The sequence below is a fragment of the Propithecus coquereli genome, unplaced genomic scaffold, assembly GCF_000956105.1.
Source record: "Propithecus coquereli isolate 6110/MARCELLA unplaced genomic scaffold, Pcoq_1.0 Scaffold374, whole genome shotgun sequence".
In the NCBI taxonomy this organism is placed as follows: domain Eukaryota; kingdom Metazoa; phylum Chordata; class Mammalia; order Primates; family Indriidae; genus Propithecus; species Propithecus coquereli.
This window is the reverse complement of record NW_012149441.1, coordinates 69,085-82,408: the sequence shown is the minus strand read 5'-3', so window position 1 is coordinate 82,408 and position 13,324 is coordinate 69,085. Positions and strand designations below refer to the sequence as shown.

General features: G+C 37.5%; 1 protein-coding gene across 1 annotated transcript in view; it reads left to right on the top strand.

Annotated features, from left to right (window-relative positions):
* Nucleotides 1–13,324, top strand: part of LOC105816473 (teneurin-3-like) — a 226,548-nt gene that overhangs the window by 196,281 nt on the left and 16,943 nt on the right. Inside the window, exon 2 of the mRNA XM_012651907.1 lies at nucleotides 4,659–4,966. Within this exon, the coding sequence (XP_012507361.1) occupies nucleotides 4,735–4,966 (232 nt within the window). The 5' untranslated portion in view covers nucleotides 4,659–4,734. The remainder of the gene's footprint in view (nucleotides 1–4,658; nucleotides 4,967–13,324) is intronic.

The following is a 13,324-nucleotide window of genomic DNA, read 5'->3' as shown; positions in this document are numbered from 1 at the left end:
GTAGATGTTCAAGGTAACATTCAAGGATTTGTAATTCTTTTAGAAAACAGATAACAATGGAAGCAGGAATGAGTTTGACCAACAGGTTATTTAATCTTTTGGGTTTGGATATTTGTTTTTATTTCAGTCACTACTTGGATACATAAACTCATGGAATTTATAACTACAATTGATTTTAGGGATGTTTGTTATGGGCTTGATAAATTGTAATCATTGGTATTAAAGGTTTTAAACATATACAGACTCCAATTAAAATCAAGTTACTTTCTAAAGGTACAATTAAAAAATGTTTCTTCAGGGATGGACATATTTGAAACTCAGACTTGGGGGGGGACCAAGGGCAACATACATAACCTAAACATCTGTACCCCCATAATATGCTGAAATAAAAGAAAAAAAAATGTTTCTTCAGGAACGGGAATATATTATGAATCAATGTAATAATGTTATCTGGCCAAGTTTCAAAGTGTATTTAAATAATATATGTGAAATAGAGGACAAGATCACCCTAAGTCTAGTGCCCATAAGTCAGGAACTGCCTATCCATTCATTCAGTCAAATATTTTGCAAAGTATTGAGAAACAACAAATAACCAAGCAACCCAATTTGCTTGAAGACCAGCTGTGATTTCCAAAGGAGTGCTATGGTTAGTAACTGAGTCATTTTTCAAGGAGCTAATGAAAATTAACTGAATCAGTTTGATATTGTTGTGTACTTGATGTAGCCAGTTCAATCGAAAGTTTTGGGTCAATTTTCTTTCTAATAGCTCTTCTTATTTTTCAAAGGCTTGCCCACCGATGCAGCTAATGTCCTGTTCATTAACCGCTTTTTGCTGAATATGCACACAGTGATGCTCTTCCTTGTTTAGGGCTGTGAGTCAACAATTTAGCACTACTTAAGAGGCTGCCTTTCTTAACCTTCTCATCTTAAGCCTTGAGTGGAGGAGATAATACAGAAAACTGCCTTTTAAAGTCATATTGAACTCATTGACTTTCATCAATGAAGCATATCAGTAGTTGCAAACATTACAGTATAGATTAAACCCTTGAAGAGTTTCAACTGCGTACAAAAATGAAAAGACAAATACAAAGGACTTTTTGTTGTTTGTAGTCTCTAAGATCAAATTGCCTTCGTCTTTGATAGTGTATTCAAATACTACATCTGGATTTATCATAGCACTGTAGGATTGTTCCCCAAATAAAGAATACTCAGATATTTGGTGGTAGAGATGTTCTGTAAAGCTCAAGAATACCTAAAATTATCTTTTTATTACTAGTTTATTAACATTTAATTGGTATTGATTTATAAACTTTGGTAACATTACCACAAAGTTGCATCTTTAATTGCGACGACATATGTTCATATTACCAATTAAAGAACTTCATGATGATCTAATTTGCAAGATTGTAAAATTGTACCACAAAAACTATACAGTAAAGAGAATACTTTTTGCATCCAAAGATCCAAAGGGACAAAGAGGGACAAAGAGAATGGAAGGATATATGGTTTAACTCAGGGGTTCACAGACTTTTTCTGTAAAAGGCCAGATAGCAAATAGTAGACGTTGTAGACTTTGTAGACCATGAGGTCTCTGTATTAGTTTCCTGTGGCTGCAGTCACAAGTTACCACAAACCCAGTGGCTGGAAACAACAGGAAGTTATTCTTTCAGTTCTGCAGGCAAGAACTGTGAAATCAAGGTGTCGGCAGAGCCATGCTCTGTGGAGGTTCTAGGGAAGAATCTGTTCCATCCTCTCTCCTAACTTCTAGTGGTTTCTCCTAACTTCCAGTGGTTTCTCCTAAATTCTAGTGGTTTCTCCTAACTTCCAGTGGTTTCTCCTAAATTCTAGTGGTTTCTCCTAACTTCTAGTGGTTGCCAGCAACCCTTTGCTCATAGCTACATCACCCCAGTGGCTACCTCTGTCCTCATATGGTCTTATTTCCTGTGTGTCTGTATGTATCTGTATCCAAATCTCCCTTTCCTGTCACTTACAAAGACACATTGGATTTCGGACCCCTCCTAATTCAGTATGTCCTCATCTTAACTTGATTACACGTGCAAAGACCCTATTTCCAAATAAGATCACATTTATAGGTACGGGGAGTTAAGATTTCAACATATCTTTTGGGGAGGCACAATTCAATCCACTACAGCTTCTATTGCAGCCACTCAACTATGTTTGTGTAGCATGAACATGGCCAAGGATACTACACAAACAAATGTATGTGCTGTATTCCAGTAAAACTTTATTTACAAAAACAAGTGGTAGATCAGATTTGGCTGGTGGACCAAAGTCTGCCAGTAAATACCTGGTCTAAATAATTGAAGCAAAATAGCAGCAGAGAAAAACAACAGCAACAACAAAAACAAAAACAAAACAAAAGCAATTTAAGCCTGCTTCAATCAGCCCATTTTCAAGTACAAAAATGCATACATATGTGTATACAGAGCGACACTTATTTTAAAATAGATGGCAATGAAGGACAAGAAATGAAACTTTTATAGTGATTTAGAATCTTAGATTTCTATTACTAAAAATGCTCGAATTATATTTTTCTGGTCAATTAAAAACTTTCTGATGATCATTTAGTTTTGAGGGTCTATATGGCCTTTCATCTAAAGAGATCAAGGTTATTTTGGAAGCAAAATTTCCCTTGAACTCAGACATATTTATTCATGCTATGAGAAAGAATGTTCCTGTTTCTCTGACTACATGGATGCACCAGGAGGGCAGGAACACTGCTTTATTGACTCCTCATTCTGAGCACCTAGAAGATAGCCTAATAATACAGAGTAGCCATTCAGTAAATATTTGTCTAAAGTAACTTCTCTTTGTTGGACTAAAAAGAGTGAATTGGTATGTTGTTTTAATCTTGTTGTATAAAAATAATCTCTGTCATTATACCTTGAAATTATTATCTTAAACTGAAAGGAAAGGTGTAATATGAGAAATTTGATTTCTAGTAAGAGCTATTGGAAGGATTTGTTAAGAGAATAATAGAGTAATGAATCAGAAGGGGTCAGTGAAAAATAGTATTTTTTTTTTTTAAATCAGATTCATGGAATAGAAGAAAAAGGTAGAGAAATCAAGATACAGTTCAATGCCAAACTAAAATATTAGCAACTACTTTGAACAGCCAGGCTCGATTCAATAGCAGAGAAACGTGGAAGCCCATGTGAAGGAGATCTTTTTTGGCATTATGGGTAGGGGAGGGTGTAGTTTCGTCAAAGGCACGGCAGGAAGGAGCCATCCAAATGTGTCCAAGCGTAGGTTCTAGAACTCTGTGTGATCATTCCAGCCCAGGAGTCAGCCACTCTTCTTGTAGCTGGATGGAAAGCAAGAGATGGAAAGTGAGAGGTATACTTGCAATGCTGCACAGAAAGAATCAAGACTGGTTGAGAACTTCATTGTAAGCAGCATCAGCACGGGAGAGATCAGCTACAAGACTCCAAGTTGGGAGCACATTAAAGGGCTGTGTGATGTTTGTGCTGGTAGCGAATGATGAAGAAAGGGGCTCTTCCGGAGAGGACCTCGCTCCTGTGGAAGAAAATAGTATCTAAATGGAAGTCACAGCCCTAAGTGTGTGGTGCCAAAGAGAAGACCAGGAGCCACCAGGAACCGTTGATTTCAGGTTGATTATGGAATCACTCAAATAAAAAGTGAATTTAGGAAAGGTGTAGGGTGAGAGGAAAATACTGAGTGCTGAAGACAAAGCCTTCAGGGACCTTCAGATTGAAAGGAGGGACAACATGAGAGGGAATAAAGAGACAAAGGAAGACATTTGAAATGCGGATCAGCCCTGGGCAGCTTCCTCTTCTGGGCCCCAAGTCTTGGGCAGCAGAGCCCTTCTACTGTTGGTGCAGCAAGTTCAGGAAAAAGAGATTTGCTAAGCAAAGAAACACAATTTGCCTGGCTTCTTCTAACTTATTCTTGCTACTGGCAGTTGCAGGAAACTATCCCATCGAATTAGCCACTTGATGTGCCTTAAATATCAGGATAGCACTGATTAAATTCATTTGCTAGAGAGGAAAATGCATTTTTAAGCAGATGGGTTTGGCAGGAGGACAAGCTTTTTCCACAATTCAAGACATTTAGGTTCTTAAAACATGAGACTTGTGCCCTTGGAAGGACAAGTCTTGGTATAAAATAATAACATTTTCAGTGCATTTGACAAAATTTCAGTTGCAAGAAGCTCCCAGTTTGGTCCTGCTCTTTAAAAAAAATAGAAAAAGAAAATAATAGTGTAAGTTTTTGGAAGAAACAGAAAGGGAATTTACTTGTGAATGGAGAAAATGCTATGGGAGAAAACTTTTCCATTGCGGAAAGTTTAACAAACTATCGAAGCCAATTTTTCACTGGTTTCTGTAGTGAAATTCGAGCCTGAGCTTAAATATTTTTGTGTGTATTAGTGGGAAAAATCAGATATAGTAGGTTAAGCAAACACGCATAGCTCTTATTAGCAGAAAGTGTGCCTCACCTCTTGGTGACACAGAATCTCTTAACCCTGATTTCGTAAGTATTAATTTCTTGTTGAAAGCAAGTTTCCTAGATAGACAATACTATTGCCGTCCACCATTCTCCAGATTGAGAAGGACAGAGAGTAGTCAGTTCTTAGATGAATGTCGTGCTGACATCATGCAAACCTTTTATCTTTACAGAGAGGGCCAACGAGAATTGAACCCTGAGCGTAATTTGTAACGAGCAGGACTGATGCGCACACAGAAGGAATGAAGCATGGATGTGAAAGAACGGAGGCCTTATTGCTCCCTGACCAAGAGCAGACGAGAAAAAGAGCGGCGGTATACAAATTCCTCGGCAGACAATGAGGAGTGCAGGGTCCCCACGCAGAAGTCTTACAGTTCCAGTGAAACTTTGAAAGCTTTTGATCATGATTCCTCGAGGCTGCTTTACGGAAACAGAGTAAAGGATTTGGTTCACAGAGAAGCAGACGAGTACACTAGACAAGGTAGGTAATCGCCCCAGTAAAACCCTAAGGTAACCCTAAGGTAACGTGATTATTTTCTGATTCTGATGTTCTATCCACTGATTCTGACTTTGAGATATTAGATGGTCACAGAATATTCCAGATTAGAGGTAGAGAGCCATCCACGAGCACATTGACCTGCAGACACAGGTGCTGACACGTGTAGAAAATGACCCCAAAGCTCCACATTTTATACCTGAGATTGTGATTCGGCACATGGCCAAAGTGTTTGTGCACAAACTTGATCGGCAAGTCTCTCGGGCTCCCTTTTTCACTGAATGAAGGTGCTCACGGACATTTTTATAGTTAGAACCCGTGCAAGGAAAACAGTGTGGTGAGAAAACACATCTTTCCCTCCTAAGAAAGTAAGAATTATTGTCCTAGATCATCTCATGATCCACCCAGCCCTGCTTTTGCCTCTGTCTGATTTACGCAAAAGCCTGCCATGGAAACATTCCATTTTCTTTCTCCCAAACAAGTATATTTAGGTTACACCTTAAAACATCCCGGTTTCCTGTAATATAATTCATCATGGTTTGGACATTCCCATATATTTGTTAAACATTTTTACACTCTGTTTTTTTGCCTGCATATCCTACCAGTGGAATGATGATTTCTGTAACTTTACTTCACACCCTGAAACCTAAGAATTTCCACACTTACGACAGTAGCTTATTTTATATAAGGCATATATTTTGTTTCCTCTGATATAGTCTCAAGATGTGGGCAAGATTACTATTAATAAAAATAAAAACCTCTTACATTTGTAGTGCACAATACAATTCACATAGAATTTAGCATCCCTTAGTTAATTTAATCTGGAAATGAGGAAAAATAAATTAAACTTTAATAATAAAGTATATATTCATTTTTTTCCAATCACCTTACAGAGTGTGTCTAACAGTTTGATATTGGGCAGGAACACATTTAAGAAAATGTAATAATGCAACAAATCATTTAAAAGTTTGAAAATTGTCCATGGTTCTTTTCTTCCCTGCATTGTGCAAAGAGCCATTCTAACTAGATTGAAATAGTGTTCACTCACCCACACCGGTTCACAGCAAAGAAAACTCATTTGATTTGCTAAGGAGACATTTTTTTTTCTCCCCTAAAGCATGCCTTACTAATTACTGGTATCGAATTTTATGAAAAGGGACAAAATAGCTGAACATTTTAAATCCATTTTTTTTAGAGGAGATATAGAACACTTACTTGGTACTCTTGGTAAGTCAGGGGGCTTTAATTTATTGTATTATCATTCTAAACCCAATTTGTTTCTTTCGTATTGTCATACTGTCTACACAGCTGAAATAGATTACCAGTGTACATTTTTCACCAATTTAAAAAACAATAGTGTAGAAATGCATATGATCTGAACTGAATGTGAAGTCTTGTTTTTTGTAACAAAAATAACTTGTTTATTGCCTTATTGGGGGGAACACACACACACACACACACACACACACACACACACACACACACAACTCAAACCCTACAGTGTGGAATACTATTAGAAGGCAAGAGCAGCACACGCGGCGGGATGTGTGGAGGAGGCTCATCTCCACCCCAAGCAAGGGTTTGGTTTTGGCAGTGCAGAGATGCTCACACAGGTTAAAAATAGCGCACTGAAATTTTCACCGCCCAGGCAGCGTTAATCCAGTGCAGACTGTTGTTGACAACCCGGCGATACCATTTGTGGAAACCCAGGGCCTGAAGTGCTTAGGGGACCAAAGAGTGCTATTCCTCAGCTTCTTGCAGCCCAGGACTGGAGAACGAAGGAGAAGGGGCATAGAAAAGAGCAAGTGGGCGAGGCAGCGGGCGGAGGGAATGGGGCGGTGGGAAGAGGCCGCAGGGCAGAAGGGAAAGGAAAAACGAACGTGCCGTGTGGGATGGTGCTGCAATTCACTTGACGTGTTCATAAATCAGAATTTATTAAAAACGGAAATGGAACGGACCGCTAATTATAGCTAATGTGTGCTGCTGCCTTACCGCGCGTCGGTCGGTGTGCTAAGCAGGTGTGTGCTCAGTCCCTGGGGGGCGGGGGCCGGTCCCAGTAGTCCCCTCCTTGCACGGGTTGATCCCTGGAGGCTCCCAGGGGCCAGAGGTCGCATGGCTCACGGGAGCTGAGCTGGGATTTGAACCCAGGCCCGTCTGCCGCTGGCACTCAGGTTTCTTCTAATCTCTGTGCAGCTGCCAAAATGGAAAACAGGCAATTCAGTATAATAATTGCCCTTTGGTTTATTGGAGCTAATTTTAGTCAATTTTGGATTAAAATGGTGATGGCATGGATAGTGAGAAGTGAGCAAACTGAAGACATGTTCAGGAAATAAAATTGATAAGGTTTTGTAATTGAGGGGACGAGGAGGAGGGCGAGGGAGGCGTTGCAAATACATCCTGTGGTCTGATACCGGGAGTGGTAGGTGTAGGAGAGACGTGAATAAGGAAAGCCTGCTATCAGATTATGTTTTTCTTGAACAAGCATAACGAAAAATCCTTCCAGGGTTTCATTTTCTTTTAACCTGACAAATGTCAATTTTTCCTTACTGACTATTATGCTGTGGGATTAATTATTTAATTGACAAAATGTGCTTCCTACCACAGCTCCTGACATCATACATGTAATAAAAATGAAAGATTAAAAATATTAATAGTAGCCAAATATCTTTGAAACAGTTCCAAAGCATCATGCTAATTTAGCTTGACCATGGAGTTTTAGAACAGCTTGTCAGTCCTATATCCATTTACTCCTTGGATGACACAGGAAAGTACAGCTCAGCTTTAGCTGGAGGAAGGCATGAGCAGAGACCCTGTTAATGCAGCTGTTAATGCATGGAGAATTCAAATCAAGAAATAGGATGTTTTTATTTTTATTGACCCATTTTATGTCTTATTATCAAACGTGATTTTAGTTATTTTTTATGGCTTTACTGACTGATACCTACTGTTAATTACGTGTTATATTTAGATATTGCAAACCTGGGGATGATTTTATTTTCACAGTAATGTGTAATTTGACTAGATCTTCCAAAGGTCTGTTTCTCCCTCTCTTTTTAAATCTCTTCATATGATTTACTGGTGATAGAAGTGGCTGCTCTTTTTAGCAGCTGTGGAGCTCTCTGTAGGTGTGATGGGGTTAGGGTAACAATACTTGTTTTGCATTCTTGGATATTATTTTCTTTGATTCATCTCTATAGAGAATTTATCCCATCAGGTGTGAGACAAATTTCTTATGAAATGGCTACGTAAGATCATCCTACAGTTTTTGGAGAAGTAATAAATTAAAAAAACTTCTTTGCCCTGCTACAGCTGTCTGTGCTATACACATTGTCTGTAGTATTCTTGACCAAATAGGCATGCTTATCAACTCCAGCAAGGAATGTTGGCCATGAGGGTGAACACTGAAAAGAGGTGATGTCTGGAAATGAGAATACATTTGTTCCACTATAAATCTGAAAAGAACCATCTTTGAAACAGTCCTAACCCAAAGCGTTTAAGAGTTGGTCAGTCAGTGTTGGGGTTTTGAATTTCAGAACTTTAAAATGAAAAGACTACCATTTATTCTTTATTTGTAACATGGCAATGGGGAGGAATGTTATCTGTTTTTAAATTTGAAAGACAGCATCACATCTATGTTTGCACATAACTGAAATCAAAATAGAAAATAAATTTACAAAGAAGGGAAGAGACGGAGGAAGGCAGATTGACAGAGACAGGCACAGACTAATTTCTAAGTGGGGCTCACCTCCGGTCTTCCTGCCAGCACGGTCCACTCCCAGCAACTCCCAGTTTAGGACTTGCCTTCTCTTCATTCTGAACATCATCAGAAGTGCTCAGCAGCCCCAGCCCCCATGAACACAGCTTGTGCTTCTCATCTCATGCCGTTGCTGATTCAAATCCAGTTCAAGTGTAGTTTGGGGAATCCACTGGGGAGAGGGAAGAGAGAGAAGAAGGAAAGTAGATCCCATGTGCCCTAATTCCTCCGTGCTGCGCCTCCCTGGTGGGCTGCATCCTGAGCACTAGTCCATCTTTCATACAAATATTCCACATGCTAGACCTGCCCCTTAGCAAGGATAACCCTCTTTTGTGAAGAACCAAAGGGCATTAGAGGAGCAGTCTGAGTCTTCCTGTAAATATGTATTCAGGATTCTGGCATGATGGTGGCTTGAATGATGTCTCATCCACGTATGTCCTAGCTGATTCCGTACCTCCTCTGAGCTGAGCAGTGATCAAGGGTGCAAGTAAGATCTGCAACTCTGTTAGGATCCCAAAGGACTGAGCTGATGCAGACACTTTTCCCTTTGGACCAGATGAGAGCTTGGAATGGGATAAAGTCCTAGGACTTAGGGTGGTTCTGGGAGGCTGTCCTGCCTCTCCAATGGACCCTACTTGGAGGAATATTGCCTTGTAGGAGCAGCTGGTTTCTTTGGCCCCTCAGAAGCTGGAGGAACCTAAACAGATGCATTTCTCCACTCTGATATTGCGAGAGTGCCAGCTAAGGAGACCAGAGATTAGAAATGCTTGTCCCTAGAGTGTGACAGGACTTACCACTCTTTAAGACTTCCCGGGAAAACATGTTCTATGGCAGTCAGCATGCAGGAAGTAAGATAGCAGGCAGAACAAATAGATTAGGAAGCTCTTAAATATAAAATGACTATGAGCAATGGATACAAAAGAAGACAACTTGAACAAAAATAACGAAAATAGAAAATTATAATAAAAGCCATTACAGAAATCCAAGAACAATAGCAATAAAAAAAAACCAACAACAAACCAACAATGACAACCAAATGCTAGAGAAAAAAGGCCACAATTTACAAACTAAAAAAAAGACAATAGATTGGTTAAAGAAGAGAGTCTAATGATTTTGAAGACCAGGTAGAAGATATAACTCAAAACAGAAAACAAATTTCCAGGTAAAATTAAGAAGAAAACACAAATGCGCACACACAAACTCAGGCACAAGGGATAAAAATATTTTACAAGATTCTAGAGAGAAAAGACAAGTTACCTCTTTTGTTAATTGCAAAAGAAAAAATAAAACTAGTAATGAATTTCTCATCAGCAACAATGGAAGCTAGAAGACAGTGTAATAATATCTACTGACAGAAAGAAACTACAACCCAGGGATCCCATATGCAGAGAAGATATCATAGAGGAGGAATGACGTCTTTTCTCACCCATTGCTAGGTTCATGACTAAGGCCTCTATAACAAAAGACAGGCTAACAGAAGAAAAGCATACATGTTTATTGAATGGAAGTTTTATATGACACGAGAAACTTCATAAGGAAATGAATACCCTAAGAAACAGGTAAACATGTATTTTTATGCTTAGGTTTGATGAAGAGGTGGACAGTTGTAGAGAAGTATGATTGTACCAAGGGGATATGATCTGATGGTAATAAACTGGGGAGAGCTTACTAAGCCTTTTTGTTCAGATTCTTCTTTGTCCCTGTATCTTCAGAGGTAAGGATGTTCCTTCGTCCCAGGATGGGGAGGGCACCCCTTGAATGAGGATATTAAGACTTGCTTCAGGGGAGAAGAGCAAGGGGGAAGGTAAGAGGGGGCCCTTCCTGCTTCTGCTGTTTTCTCAAATGGCAAGGTGCCTTATTTTGGGATAGCATGTCTTGAAGCCCTTCAATATCACCACCTCTCAGAGTGGATGAAAGATATGTAGGGAATGCAAAGATTCAAAGACAGTACCAACAACATACACCATCTAAGGAAGTACTCAAGAAGGAATACCAACTGAATCAGACTCACGACCTATGAAGAGAAAACAGTGATGAGAAATCAACTTTGTGGTATATATAGGTAAATCTCAGATGAGGATTAAAGAGCAACTGGAAATGTGTAAGAAGCATTACAAGAGAAACCTAAACAAAAGGCTGGAGCTAAGAGCATTTACCTGTGTCAGTAAATTCCAATAGTTGGAGGAAAGTGGTAGGAAAAGTAAAAGTGTTCCAAAATCTCATCTCATCTGAAGAGGGAGAGAGGGGGAAGCACTTATGAAATAGAGCCTTATTGGAGGGAAATAATTGCTATCTTGCGTTCACTTAACAATGAAAAACATGTATTTGAATATGAATGTATGGAAAGGGAAGGTAGTCATTAGTAGAATGAAAAAAGCACAATAGACCTACCTAATTAGCAGGGGGGAAAAGGGAATGAATAGCAGTCTGGCTAATTTAGCAAAAACAGCTCCCAGGAAAAAGAAGAAAGAGGTAAAATAATGAATAATCATAAAACAAGATGGAAGGATTAACATCTACTATATGACATATCACCTGAAATGTAAATGTACTGAATTTTGACATAAACTACTCAACTGGTTCATAAAAATTATTGGCATTTCTACGACATACACTTAAATTGGTAAAAAATGGTTGACAATAAAGAGAGATCAGGTAGACAAACAAAATGAAAGCAGGAGTGGCAGTATTAATACCAGGAAAGGTGGGCTTTATGATTAAAAATTCTAAACAGAATGATGAGGACCATTAAGTAAATAATAAAAGACAAACTGTACGGAAGGGTGAACACTCTTAAAATGCATACATTAAACCATAAACTAGCTAAATTTATAAAGCAAAAATTCAGGGGAAAAAAGGTTGTTAAAACATTTATGGTGGGATATTTTGATTCACTTCCTTGAAAATCAGGCGGATATAAAAGACAAAAAATAAGACAGCAATTACATAACATTAATCAAAAAATTTATCTAAGATATATATCCAGAAGTTTATAATTGTCAGTTAAAAGTGATACAATTTTTATATTTCTGTGGAATAGTTACAGAAACCAGTTATGTATTTGGTCACAAAAAGAAACAAAAAATTCAGAAAAGCAGAGATTTTGTAAGCCAAAACATTTTATCATAAAATTTAGTAAAATTAGAAATAAACAACAAAGAGATAAACAAACAAAAACACTTTTCCCCATGGATTATGATGTCTCTTGACTATGATAAGAAGCAGTAGAAAGCAATGAAAAGAAAATTCTGCTTCCAAAATTTATGGGAGATAGTGAAAGCCATAATTGTAGGAAAAATATACTGTTAAGGAATATATTTAAATAATAAAGACCAACAAAAAATGAATTTACTATGCATCTTTTATTATACAGATACTTTGCTCATTTCTGGAAAATAAACCGAAGGAAGTAGGAAAACTGAAATTAAAAACAAACAAAAAAGCTAATTCTTTAAAAAGACTAATAAAATAGAAAGCTATTCATGATCCTGATTAAGGAATAATGAGAACAAAAATAAGGAGAGAGATTACAAGATGGTAACAACTAAAAGGGACGATTCTAAGCAATAAATTTGAAACATCTAGAGGATTTATTATTTCTCAGAAAATATGATTACCCCCAGATGATTTCAGAACATAGAGAAAACTTGTCAAAACCAATTATCTCAGAAGAGATTAAAAAGGTGATTAAAAGAGGGACTACTTAAAAGGGCCAGATTCCTAGGTAAATTTTACATAACCTTCAAAGTACAACTAAATCCAACATTTAAAAAGCTATTCAACACCACACATACCCGCCCCCCAAAAAAGATAGCATAAAAGTTCATATTGTGAAGTTGGAAGTTGGCATAACCTTAATGATTAAAACTTGATTAAAATAGTACCAAAAAGAAGCTGTTTAGACCAAAATTGTTCCTAAAATATGTGTGTAAAAGTTGTAAAGAACTATTTGCATTTAAGAATCCAGCAATGTATAAAAAGAATAATATGCTAGACCAAATTAATAACCAAGTGGTTACTAATTCTTGCTGATAATGCAAGTATTTTTCAATGTTTGGAAATCTATTAACATAATTAGAATAAAAATCAAAGTAGAAAGCTATGATCTTATCTGTAGAGGATTAAAATATTTTGGATAAATTTTAGAAACCACTCCTTATTCAAATAAAACTCACTAGGTAAAACAAGAAGAAAAAACACTTAAATATGATAGTCATATTTAAGATGATTATTCAAAAAAATTAAACAGCATTCTAAAAGGTGAGATCTTAGGACATTTCAGTTAAAATCAGGAACATAAGAAATGTTCACCTATTCTTACTATTTAAAATTGTTTTAGACAATTTTAGGCAATTGCAATAGAAAAGAAAATTAAACAATTGATACATATTTTGGAAAACTTAAAATCAGCACTTTTATTAAATAAATGATTGTACACATGCGAAAATCATGTGTCTCAAGAAATAAAAAAATAGAATTTGAAGTGAATTTGATACTTGGATGAATACAAGATAAATATAGACAGCATAATAGTTGAGAGTGTAAGTTCTGGATCCAGATGATCTATTTGAATCCTACCTCTGCCACTC